This window comes from Ochotona curzoniae, unplaced genomic scaffold, assembly GCF_017591425.1.
Source record: "Ochotona curzoniae isolate NIBS_2020 unplaced genomic scaffold, NIBS_Ocur_1.0 contig_2210, whole genome shotgun sequence".
In the NCBI taxonomy this organism is placed as follows: Eukaryota; Metazoa; Chordata; class Mammalia; order Lagomorpha; family Ochotonidae; genus Ochotona; species Ochotona curzoniae.
Genome location: NW_024465369.1, coordinates 8,144,535 through 8,158,695, shown reverse-complemented (window position 1 = coordinate 8,158,695; position 14,161 = coordinate 8,144,535). Strand labels below are relative to the sequence as shown.

Here is a 14,161-nt window from a genome sequence, read left to right as displayed (position 1 = left end):
CCAAGTCCTCTAGCAAAGAATGTGGTATAAAATCTAAATTTTGACTTGTCGCCAAAGCCATTGAAGAGATGCGCCGAAGCCATTGAAGAGATGCAAATATCAGGGAAATCATGAAAAGCTTCTTTATGACCTCATTGTGTCCTGAAATATAGTAATTAAAATGAAACATCATTTGGGAATAAAAGTCATCACTTAAAACACTCAACATAGAATAAAAATGTGAATAGACAAGATACTTAGTTTTATCTTATGGTTTTGTAATGTTTTCAAATTTACCATTAGCATTCTTTATTCCTTTATCATGGTTTGAATGATAACTTGAGTGCATCTCTATTTCTGGTTATATATATAAAGATAACTAAGACAATATAAGGGTTAGTCAAATGACATCACCACTGCTATGAAGCAACCGCATCCCCCTCCAGAAAAGTGCAAGATTTGCATAACTGTGTGCCCAATCTTGGCCATCCCTCCTTGCCCACATAAGTAGAATGATCTTGTCAATGCCTACTGGACATGTTACTTCCTTGATTAAAGCTATCTCTAGAGATTTCCCATGACACGTTGCACATAGGCAAAAAATGTCTGTTCTTTAGTCAATACTAGTATTATAACAAGTTTTTGTATGTACTAACCAGGAAATGCCAGGAGAAAACAGACAGCAAGTGTGTGACAACATGGGAACGTATATTGCAAATTCTAAATGATTAAATGAATAAATGGTAATATTTCTTTACTTTCATAAATTTTTGAAGGAGATGTTCAGTAAATTCCTATGGTAGAACATAGGAGATTTAATTCCGAAGCAATAAGTAGCTGTGCTAATAAAAGGAAACCTTAAGGCCAGGGTTATGAAACAGATTGAAATTGGAAAATACCAGGTGACAGGAGGGACTTCAAAAGTAAGACAAGAAGTTGGGTTCTGTGGTGCAATAGTTAAATCTTTGATGTTAAGATTCTTACATCCCATGTCAGAATGCGAGATTGAGACCTGGCTGCTGCTGTACGTCTGACCCAGCAACCTGCTGGTGTACCTTAGAAGCAATAGATGATGGCTCAAAGGGAAATCTGAGTGGAGTTCCTTGCTCCTTTCCTTTTTGTTGTCACTTTAGTCTTTTGCCTTTCAGATAAACATTTTTACAAAGGTAAAGAGTGGAAACATTTATCATAAAATTAAAGCCACTGGTTGGGACACCAATATCTAAGTACCTAGAATTGTATTGTTGCCCAGTTCTTGAGTCCAGTTTTCATATTAATATGTATTCTGGGAGGCAACAGGTAATGATTCAGGTAATTAAGCCCCTGCCAGCCAAGTGAAATTTGGATTGAGTGCTTGTCTGCTGGGTTTGGCCTGGCCTAAACCCAGGCATTAGGGGCATGAATCAGATGATAAGAACACTGACTTTAATATCCCTACACCCACCCACCAACCGTTTTACTCACTGTTGCTTTTCCTCTCAAATAAAAAAAAATTAAATGATAAAAAGTAAAATATTAAAAAGCAAAGCAACGAAATTCTCAATTTTATAGCATACCATTTTTTTCCCACTTGGAAAGTATTAGGATATTTTAGAGACTTATTTAATGGATTAAATTATTCAGTAGTAAATGAGGGGAAAAAGAAAACTTGGAGTAATAGGCAATTTAATTTCAAGATATAATTGTCCTAAATTACTGTTTTACTTATCAGTAAAAATGTATATAGTCAGAATTACACGAATGGTGAATATTGACTGAAGATTGCTACTGTGAGATGATGAGGAGACTGTGAGTTATACCTGTGTGTGGATGGGATTTAAATAAGAAAATGCAAGTGTTGTACATTGAAATTTAACAGGCTATATATAAATTTGAAAAATTTAGATATAGTAACAGGCATTCTATAGAAGGAAATATGCATAATTGAAGCAAGTAAAACAATTGAGATAACTGTATAGAATGCTGAAATGGAAATTGCTGGTTTACACCATTCTATACTGATGGAGTGTTTGATTGTTTTAACCAGTACACTTTAGATATTTGGTTTTTAAGAAGTATATCTAATCATTCAATCTACTGGTTTTACAACATAATTACCATTAAATTTGCCGCCTCATCATAACTCATTACTGCTGTAACCACTACTTCTCCTAGTATTTGTCCATATGATACAGATACGTGCATTCCTGCACTTCACTTTTAGAACATGACAAGCTCATTGCTGCTTGCTAACTCTTCATCTCCACATGACTAGCATCATCATCTGAGCTCAAGTCCAAAGGTGTCTATCCTAGGGTGACTTCCCTGACCAGTTGTGTTTCCAGATTGTTTTGTCTCCTCTGTTCATTAAACTGTCCAATTCTTCTCGTTGGGAAAGGGACCATACAAGTTGTGCCATCTTTAATCATGCCTAAATGCAGCTTCAACACAAGAACATACTTAAATTTTCAGCAGTAGAGGTACACATGAATTACGTAAGGGAACCAATGCAGTTAAGGGTGTGATAGCTTAGTCTACTTTATATATAGGTCTTAAAAAGGCCTAGAGTGTCAGTTAAATCGGTCTTTCAAAGCTACAATACTTTACCACTACAGTTGTTATCCTTTGCTGCAAAACAAATTACTGCAAGATTTAGTAACTTTGAACAGAGCAACTGTTCTCATTGGTGTCAAAAATTCAGGAGTAACTCCTGCAGTTACAATCAAGACATTGGCTAGAAGGATAATGTAGGACGCAATGTGTTAGGTCACTGTTTGCAAGGCCAGCTTCCCACATTTGAATGTCTATTCAATGTCCCATGCTCCTAGAAAAGTGGCAGATGATGATGCAAGTTGCTGGGCCCCTAATACCTGTCTGGGAGACACATATAGTCTTGACTTTGTTTTGATTCAGTCCTGGCAGTTGTGGTCAGGTGGAAGTAAACCAATAAAAGGCTTTTGGGCTTTTCATGTTTTTTGTTTTGCTTTATTTTGTTTCTTTTTCTCTGCTTATCCTTCCCCTGTTTCTCTGTTATGCTGCCATTCAAATTAATAGTTTTAAAATAAAATTGTCCAGAACTTCTGCCATTCAGGTGAACTAGAGCTGGGAGTTGTATCCAAACTCACTATTGTGGTGTCTGGAGGAGTTCCTCATATCCTTTGGAACAAGGACATGTGCACGGAGGAAGCTTTAGCGTCAGATCCTCACAGTTGGCTTGTACCAGAGGGACTGAGTCTAAGAAAGAATGAAATAGAGCCATCATGCCCTTTATAACTTACCCCAGGGAATCAGACTCCAATCTCTGTGCTGTTTCTGTTTGTTAGAAAGAAAACCAGAGAACAGCCCACATCCAGGTGAAGAACTTGGTCCACCTCTGGAAAGCTGATGTATCTGAGAATTTGTGGGCATTTCTAAGAATCATCTAACCTGCTGAATGTCTCTCTTATCAATACTCATTTATTGCTGTATCTTATACTAGACTATCTTCTTCAGCTTTTCTTATGTCACAAGCAGTTACTAAGATTCACATCAAAAAGGAGGACTCTTACTCTGTGTACTAGCTGTTATGTTTGGAATACTTACTGCACCACATTCTTACTGTTTGATATTTAATTCAATTATGTGAGCATTTTCCAAGGCAGAACTTTTGTTTATGTAATGTAAGCACAGTGGCTTTCAGGAATGTTAGTACCCTTAATGAGCATATACTTTTAAGCAGAGGGTTAGGCTGAACTATATACATAAGGTGCTTTATTTTTTTGGTATAACAATATCGATGGCTTTTTATCCACTGTGGCTTCTAAAGAGTTTTGCCTGATACACAAAATGCTTGCAAATTTTTAAAATTAGTTTATCATATTAAAAATGTTTTAACTGAAATACTTGAAATATATTTTATACTTCTTTGAAGCAAAGAAACAGTTTTACATCAAAGTGAGTGGCTGCAGCTGAGCGTTTGTTTCTTTTAGGTGTATAATCTCCAGCCAGCAATTAGTGACCACAGTCCTTATTAACAAATTTGTTTTTCTACATTGTCTGCTGAAATTTTGCATTGATGGCTGTTTGAAGATTATGTAACTAATGAATAAGAAAGTACTGATGTGTAATTTGCAAATATTAAAGGTTATAGGACCATTTACAAGAGCAGAATAGTGAAGCAATTTCAAAGGGGTATAGACAAGACTGACATGTTTATAATTAAGGAAAGAAAGCAAAAGTTCTTATAAAAGTTAGGTGTACCATTGGTTAATGATTTACTGGGCAGTGAAAGTGCAAACTTCAGGGTTGTCTTCTACTAGATAAAAATCCTCTTTGTCTTTGTTGGGGCAAAATGTTTGCAATTTATTTAGCAGTTTTAGAGCCTGAGAAGACTTGGATGAAGGACCTAGTGCATCTTTCACTCAAAGGGCCATCTTGGTGTGTCCTCGCATGGCCTTGTGTAACCAAAGTAAGCACACAAAGGCAATCTTTTTTTCATGTTTTGATTTTCTCAGTTTTTAAAGTCATCTGGTTATAGCATTCTGGGAGCCACATTTTAGCTTCATAGTCTTGTAGAGAACTTACCTTCAAATATAGCTTCTGCACATTATGTAGATTACAACTATTACATATACATTTGGGGAGGGTAAAAGTCAGTCTATCATGTGAAGCACAGGTTGTTTCTATGTTTCACATTCACCATTTTAGATTTGATTATTTTTTAACTTGAGCTTGCATTTCAATTAATTTTTACTGGATATAAAATTATGCTGTTAGACCTAACAAGTAATGAACTTTAAAACTATGTTCATAGATTTTCATGTGAAATTTTATATTTTGGAATACTGTTAGTGTTTTTTTTTTTTTTTACTTTTTCAGATATTGCTGATGTTGATAGATTTATTTTGTGTTTCAGATAAGTGTTCAATACTTTTTGACCTTCAAGGGAGAAAAAGGAAAGTAAGTTTTGGCAGCTAAGAAACTGTTATTGACCAGAATAAAAGCAGTTTCAAAGGAACCATCTGATAAAAATCCCAGAGGATTTCATTTGAAGAAATATTAAGTAACAACTAAATTAGTATAACAGAAATTCATTTATTTATTTCTAGTAACAGGAAGCAAAAGGGTCTTATTAAAAGTTTACACATCAGTTTTAGAAATGTCATAAAAAGAATTATAGTTACCTCCAGTAATTTCCTTTAGACTTTGTAACACTGAAGGAAAATAGGATCACATATTGCATGCTTTGCTTAGAAAAACACCTGTCATAAAATGCTCAAATCATTTACACATTCTGAAGTTAGAGACATAATTCATACTTTAATAAATCTCAGTTGCCTGGCTAAACAAAAAACAAAGCTGAATTTGTCCTGTTGTACCTGTAACAAGTCATAGAGAAACTCCACACATGTATCTGGAATGCATCTTTTATTCCCTGCAGCCCAGAGCAGGCTCATTCCTACAAAGTTCTCTCCACCCTAAGCAGAGTCAAGGTATTTGTTTTTTAATGCTAGAAACCATAGTAGTCCATGGAAAGGAACAAACAGGAAAAAGGAAAATGCAGTTACATGAAAAGCAAGGGAGTGACATCTGAATATTTTCATTTTCATAAGCTGATTTGTGCTGTTGCAGCACAAAAGTATTGGAGGCTTTGTTCTAGAACACCAATATTGGGTCCGTTCAAGTGGAGCACAGAGAGCAGATCATTGACATAGGGTGGTGGAGGAAAATAGTTCTTCATTGCAATGCACAGAGCATGGAGCCCGGCAGCTATTGTTTAATTCTCTTACTCGCAGGGTAGTCAGAGGTGATGGTTCCCATAGTGAGAAAATAGGGGTTTGAAGGTGCATTTGTGCCAAGGTTCCTGATTGGTCAATGATGCCAGAGTTTGTATGGAATTTACGATGGTCTCATGGGTCCCAACCCATGGAATGGGGTTATTTAAATGTAGTTACAGGATTTCTTTCCAGATAGTCTGGGCATTAAGGTTCTTATCTAATGGAGAAGCAAATAAGTCCTGGGAACTCACTCCAGCAAGTCAGTGAATTCCTTTTGATAAATGGCAGGCATGGGCACCCTATGCTGATGAGATGTTGGGGATACGGGAAAGGAAGATCAGAGCCATGGTTAAATATTATAGTGGTTCTGGTTTCAGTGAAGAGCATGCTAGGTGCTCATCATGCCATCACCATTGCATCTTAACAGTCTGGTTTCCAAGTGCTGACTCTTCCTTGTACTGTGTTGCAGAATGTGGCAGATTAACCTCTGGGAGCAAAGCTTTGGGTTAAATTTCATCCAGACCACTGTTGGTGGTTGTTGGATGGTGGAGGGTGGGTTCACAAGGAATAACAAATGGGGTCTGCAGGCATTATGAAATTATTTAAGCTAACCTGTCAATTCTGTCCAATTTATCTATCTGTCTATCTATCTATCTATCTATCTATCTATCTATCTATCTATCTATCTATCTCACACACATCCTCTCCCATATATTGAAGAGACAGAAATAAGAACCTTCTCCTACCCATCATAAGAGCCACAGCTGACTTTGCTGTAACAACAACTAATTGGAGAAAAGCATGTCAACTTATTTAATAAAATGTTAATGGAACTAAAAATCTCCAGATCTAAAAACCCAAACCCCAAGGAGGGTGGTTGTTATTATACGTCATTTCAATGAATATTTTACAGCTGTGTAGAAAGGATCAGAGAGAAAGGGACTGACCAAACTGTGATAAACTGAGGGATTACTCTAGCAAAGCCTACTTGGTCCAGTTCCTTTTGGCCTCTGTGGGTGGCATGTCTGCCTACTCAGTATGAGGCATGACCCTTGTGCAACATGGTGTGTCAAAGGTTTTCTTTAAGAAATGCTTCTACACAAAAGGAAGATTAGAGAATAAATCTTAGATGTATGGGCTGCTTTGAAAAATGGAGTTGCTAGTCCTACAATCTGCTTTGGAAAAGAGGGATTTTAGTGTTTCTAATATTTGTTTTAGGGGAGAAAATTAGAGTGAGCGAAGTACAGAAGTCGAAGACACTTTGTAATTGAAGCCTTTCAATCTCTTCTGGTAAAAGTATTTCACACTTTGGGGTATCATTTCCTGAGCCCCAGACTGTATTGCTTATGAGAATTCTTTGTCTAATATCCTGAATCTTAAGATGCATTATATTGAAAGAAAATAGAATCCTCAATTGCAACAGAGAAAGTTCTTCACAATTACTACTTGACTTATGGAGAGATTTCATTGCTTTAAAATCGGATGGTTAGTAAGCATGATCTATTGTTTCAGTAGTAAAAAAAAATTCACGCATGATAAAGACTTAAAGTTATGAATGTTGTCAAATAGCTCTTTTGACTGAAATTGTAATTGCATAGAGTAAGACAGCTGTATGCCTAGCATGAAGTTTGGTCATTGAATGGACTCAAGTACTATGAGAGGACCTATGAAAGTCGATTCTGGGTGGTTACTGTTATAATCATAGAAAAAGACCACAAAACAATATAAATTCTACATTTACAAAATTCTAGAGGAAGAAATAATTCAGACTTCTAACATTACTTGTTTCTAGGCTTCTTGCAGAAAAAAAGCTTCTGATAGTTTAGGAAGCATTTAAATGTTTGTTTCCATAAAGATGGAATGATCCAGGAATGATCAATTCCATATCTCTTGAGTTAAAATATCCAATTTCTGCTTATCCTAGTAGGACATGACAGAAATTTCCACAAAGTAGATGCTTATTCTGCCTTACTTTGATAATAGATGATTATGAATGATAATGCAACACATGCATCGTTGTTAGTCTCTGTTAAGAGAACATCATTCACTAAGCAGCGTGCTACTGAGGGAATATTTTGACGTATGGAGTAGAAAAGGAAAAACAATCATCTTTTTACAGTGCTATCTTAGATTCACTAGCTGGGACCAGGCAAATTACAATAAAGAAATGAAAAGACATATTAATGAAAGAAAATATACAAAGTTATCTAATATACATTTTACATCTTGGAGAAACCTTCATTGGTAAATGTAGACCCAAAATAAAATTTAACCACAAATTTTTTGGTTGTTGTTTCTAAGTATATGATAAGGTAGAAATTAATAACAGTGTGAATAGGCGTAGATCTGAACTCCAACTTCAGATGTTTGGCTATTCCTCTCCTACAGGACTGGCAAGGGCATCTACCACACGAAGTCCTTAGGCATTTGTACAAGTGCAAGGAGGAGAAAAAAGCGACCTTCTTGAACCTACTTTTTCCCCAAATCCTTTGGCATAAAATATTCAATATGCCATGGTAGGACGCTTGGGAGTAGCCTATCTGTACCTTATTCAGTCAGTAAATTATAGATCCATACTCGACCCAAGCAAGGAAGAAGTATATAATTTAGCCTCTCATTTATATTTTGCTTTCCACACATGATTTAGTTATTTGCTGTCAATCTCAAGTGGCATAGCACCATAACATATGTTGAGAGAAATCCTACATTGAAATAATATAAAGTTACTGTTGTTCTCTTTTAGCGTTAGGATTTATTGATCTCTTAATTCATAAATGAACATTATCACAGTGTGTGTGTTTACATGTAGGAAAAACAGTATGTAGAATCTAATATTATTTAAACATTAATACATAAACTGGTGATCGTGGTAACATACTTCCTATAAAAATAGACTAATGTTATAGTTTTTAAATGTTAAAAGCATGAGCATCAAGAAAATGTGTAATAAGTGAGTCGAATTTGTCAGATGTTGGAGAGACCAGTATTGCTTTTTCTAACAGCATTAGAAAAAATGAGCATTGATAAATATCTTAAAGAAAATTAGATTCAATTGAGATTTATAGGTTAGATTTGAAAATGTTAATACCTCAAGTTGAAATTAAGCCCTAACATTTTTGCAGCTGTTATTATTGCCAGAGAACTTAACATGCATTTTCACAGTGTATAGATTTGCTCAAAAAGAAAATATTGAAGTCAAGTAGAATATATTTTTCTAGAATGGTATTATCCATAGTAGCCACCAGACACCTGTATTATTTGAGTTTAAATTAATTAAAATAAAATGCAATAAAAATGCAGCTTTTCAGTCACAGTTGCCAATTACAAAGCATTCAATAGACACATCTTGTTAGTGGCTACTCTCTTGAAGAACATAATTGTGAAATATTTCCATTTCCATAGAACTTACAAATGGAAAGCACTCTGCTGTAAAATTAATCAGTCCTCTGGCAGGCTCTTTTTCAATGTATGCTATTGAAAGAGCCCACCGCTTGCCACTTTTGCTTTATTTTCAAATTATGTCTAGTTTTTCTTAACCCATGGGATTTACAGATCTGTTTAAACTACACAACTGTTTCGTTAAAAAGAAAAAATGTAAGATTACATGAAAACAAGGGCTTGCCTTAGTTTCACAAAAGTGTGAACTTAACAGCTATACTATTGACCTAGTTTTTCATTGGGTTGAAGGAAGTGCATTGTGTAAATACAAAAGAAAAAGATATTGTCAGTATCTGTATATTGGGTTTAGAAGCTGTCCATTTGTTTAGGTCATCCTGACTCTTTTTTTTTTTTTTATCCTCAATCTTCAGATAGGAAGAAGTAAGCTGCCAAAGGGACCTCATTGTTTTTCATTAGTAAATTAAGTCATTTTGACACAACAAGAAATTACGTTTGTAATGTCTTCCGAAAACATCTGCAGGTTGGAAATATACTCTGTGACAAGTTAGACAGGCTCACTTTCTCTCTGAATTGTGATGTCAGATTTACAGCTGTGTAAGTCAATGATTTTATCTGTGTTTTTCAGATGTGCATCAAATGGCGATTGACTGGCTCACCAGAAATCTCTATTTTGTGGACCATGTCAGTGACCGCATCTTTGTTTGTAATTCCAACGGGTCTACGTGTGTCACCCTGATTGACCGGGAGCTCCACAATCCTAAGGCGATAGCAGTAGATCCAATAGCAGGGTAAGATTTTTTTCTTCACTGTGTTTGATCTGAAACAGTTTCCAGCAAAACTCGAAGATGAGATCCTGGTAAGATTTATAGAAAATAAGAAAATGGTCTCGCCGTTTTAAAACGAAATGTTTTTTAACAACCACATTGCAAGAAAGAAAAAGGCTATCTCATGGAGAGGCTGAGGATGGTCAATTCCTTAATAAACCAATAGGATAGACTTGAGCTTAGACAACAGGCAAACCTCTGGCCTCCCAGGACCTGCCCTTTTGGTCACCAGAGGAACATATCAGGATAGTTTTAGCTGAAGAGACTTTTATTACTTACCTGTGTAGCCTTAAGTTAGTAGATTATAAAAGTGTCATTTGAAAGATTTTGCTAATATGTTTAAGTCTGGCATAATTATCAGGATTTCTGCATATGTACAGTATATATTCAAAGATACTTAGCAAATTCACTAAGTATACCTTTGTGTTTCAGGTACTAATTATGTTTTCAGTAACTGTTGATACACTATTATTATAAATTAGTTAAATTCCTCAACAGAATTTATCTTTCTTTTTAAGGTTTTTAATAGTGTAAAACTTCTTATTGATTACAAAGCTGACCTATTTAACTTCCTCAAACAATAGGCTCCTTAACCCTTTAAAATTTTCTCTAATTTGTCAAAATGTAATCATACATTACTTAAATTCCTATTGATTGTGTCTATGTGATTGTTAAATCAGTATAGGAAGTTTGCTTTCATTTTATAACTTTGATGGTACCAATAGGGGAGGAGAGATAAAAAGTCTGGAATTGTTTGTTTGGTGGTCTTTACCAGGTAAAATTGTCTGAGGATGCTCTCAACTCAGCAGTACAATGCATCTCTTAATTTGGCAAAGCTGTTTTTTATTTTTGATGATGTAAGTTGGAGCAAAGATGTGATCACTGCAGCTGAGTTCTTGTTACTGTTTGAATCATCCTCAGGCAGTTCAGGCAGAAATGTCTGATGAAACATACCCTATATTGCCATAAGCCTCCATTCAATAAATGTGAAAATATTTACTGAAGAAACAGCTGTCATCCATATGTGGACTTTTGTCACTCTTTACTTAAAGTCTGATTGAATATTAAGATGCACCATCACAATGGCTCTGATCTTGACAAGAACAGCTTGCGTGTAAGAACTTTGCTAGGGCGGCTGTGTAATATAATTCTTGCATGTAGCTCTATTTGTATTTGCAGCAGATGGTTACTTGACTCCATCTGACTGCAGTGATGCTTCAGAAGACGTTAGTAAAAAGAAGCCGTGTTTAAACTGATTTGTTTGGGTTGTTGGATAGGCTGGTAGGAAAGAATTGGAAATTTTAAAATGTGCTAACGACATTTTTCTGACATTCTGCTTAGAAATGTATTTGCTTGTGTGGCATTCACTGGTTATGGTAACAAAATTTCAAACTGGACATTAGACACTCATCAGTTAGGATGTGAGTGTTGTCAATCCCCTCTTTCTACTCTGTATCCTTCTTGATTCTTAAAAACAATGATCTCGAGAGCCAGTTTCTAAAATAATTACCACCTGAAATATATGTGAACTGCATCTCTGTTCCTTAACAACAACATATTTCACATTCCCAGGTTTCCCATTTTTTTTCCCTGTCATTATGTGAAACTATCATAGTTTGTTATTTTTGTCAAAGGAATTAGGAGTAGAAAAGCCTGTGTTGTTTGTCCTTATTTTCTGCTGGATTCCTTTGGGCTCAATAGCTGTTTAAACACACTTTTGTCATGTGTCATTTATCATAATAGGTCTTTTGGAAATTTTGCTTGCTCCATCTCTCCGGTGCAGGTTTTCAATCATGAATCTTATATAGCAGGGAAGGAAAGCTATGTTCTTTTGTAAATATATACCTGTAGGCAATAGAACACTTTCAGATATATTCTGCTTTCCTTTCATTATCCAAAGTCAGGTGGGATTAATGAGATGATAGTTAAAAAAAGAATGGCATATTTTACTATAAATTTCTACTTCTAGACCTGCTGTATCATGATTACAGTAGTTTAGATTCCACATGATATAAAAAAGAATTCTGTCACTAAAATCATTTCTAATTTGTGTTCATTACAAGAGGATGTATCTTAGGTTCTTTCCTTTGTAACTGAATTCAGGAAACATTAGACTATTCATATTATAACATAACTCATAGAATTTGACTTTAAATGTTTTGGAAATGGAAGAGATTTACCTTACTTCCCTGAAGGCTACAATTAAGAGAGTCTTGCATTGCTTAGAGTTTAACTTTACTTTTTGAACTGCTATCATTTTAATCTAAAGAATGTCACATAGTTTTAATTATTACTTACAAATACAGTTTTTCTTCATAATTCGTATATTAGATTATAATTTTGTTCTGGGATTTCATTATAACTTGAAATTGTCTCCAAGCCTTCTGAGAAAAGACTTTTTTGCAGTCAAACTTGTGTGTACTTTCTGCATTTTTAAATGTTGATAGTGACCCAATAACTGAGGCTGTTTTCTAAGATTTTCTTCTTCCTTTCAAATAGTTAATAATTTTTTCCCTATAGTTCATCAGAATCTTTTTTGAAATTATTTCCATGAAAGCATTAGATCCTGAGCTCCCTATGGTAACTTCCTGATTCTGTCTACAATGCTGTCTTTGAATACTATGATTCTGTTTTTTCATTGAAAAAAATGAGTAATGATTGTCCTCTGTCAGGATTGTGCAAGGATTTAGCAAGATCAATAAGTGGAGTTTCTTCTGCATGTTGCATCAAAATAACTGCTATTATTATCTCAAACACTGACAATATCATCATGAGTAGAGTGAGGAGGTTTTCTGTCCTGTCAGTGATGTGCTTTTCATTTCAAGTCCCAATCTGTTTCTGCTACAAATCATCTTAAATTGGTTTATTACATATTAAGTTTTCCATACTGAACAAAGACAAAGAAGAAAAAATGAGAATAGCCCAGGAATGGAGACTAACACTTGGGTGCCTGAGGATAAAAGTATATCATACTTTGGATGTGAAATTGAGGAGAAAAGATAAACTTTCTTACCCATTACTAGGTTAGTGGGTGAAGAATTTAAAATAAAAGTAAAACTAATAATAAATGAAAGTATATTTATCATAAGTGTGATGTGAGGAATAAAATTTCAGGCATCAATATCCAAAGAATGGAAAATCTACTTGAGTACTACTTGAGTTTGATGAAAAGTTAGAAATGTGCAGAAGCATATGATTACACGAGAGAGAAAATTCAGTGGGAGGAGATTTGCAAAGCTTCCCTCTGTAGTTTCAGTGAAAAGGGTGGCCTTTTCCTATGTGCAAATGGTGGACTGTTTTTCAAGTGAGGGGTTTATGACTTACTTCAAAGACCTTTCAGTGAATCCTCTTGCAGTATATGTCAAGCGAATGGGGTGGCTGGTGCTTGTACTGTTTTCTCAGATGCCAAGGTATCATATTTTACCTTCCATCTCTTAGCCCCACCAAAGAATGTACAAACAAAAAAGAATGTTTTAAAAAATTGATTTTGTCCTCCGAGTTATTCATATAACTTTAGGTCGCCTACGGAAGAGATTTTCAGGTGTTCATTGAATTGCAATTTTTAAGATTTATTTATCTATTTATCTACCTATCTATCTTGCTTGAGAGCTAGAGCTCCACATACAGAAGGACAGAGAGAGGAGGAGATCTTACATCTGGTCCACTCCCCAAGTGACCACAAGAACCAGTAATGGGCCAGGTGGAGCCAGGAGCCTGTAACTCTATCTGGATCTATTATGTAGTTAGCAGGGGACCAAACACTTGGTCTGTCTTCTGACACTTTCCCAGTGTTACTAACAGGGAGATGGATATGAAGTGAGGCATCTGGGACTCAAATCGGTGCCTTTATAGGATACCGGAACCCCATACTCTGGCCTTTAACCTACTATACCATGCCACTGGCCTCTCTCAGCTGCCTATTAAATGAAAATTAACATAGCAGACTTGTGACAAAAATTTATTTCGCCATGGATGTGATATGAGTGAGATCATATTGAAAGAAAAATAATCAGGCCAATTTAAATATGCACATTATTAGAAAAGCAGAGTGAAGTTAAAATTCAAGTTGAGAATCTGGGGAATATACATTATTCAAGGTTTTGAGAAACCATGTATGAAATGAAAGTTCAATAAAATTATGTAAGCTAGCTAAGAGAGGGGGACAGTCCTTCAAGGTACATGAAAAAGCAGATATCAAACCTTTTCCAAGTACAGCTGTGTTCT

General features: G+C 35.3%; 1 protein-coding gene across 1 annotated transcript in view; it reads left to right on the top strand.

Annotated features, from left to right (window-relative positions):
* Positions 1-14,161, top strand: part of LRP1B (LDL receptor related protein 1B) — a 1,301,643-nt gene that overhangs the window by 481,008 nt on the left and 806,474 nt on the right. Inside the window, exon 6 of the mRNA XM_040971988.1 lies at positions 9,739-9,901. Coding sequence (XP_040827922.1) covers positions 9,739-9,901 — 163 coding nt within the window. The remainder of the gene's footprint in view (positions 1-9,738; positions 9,902-14,161) is intronic.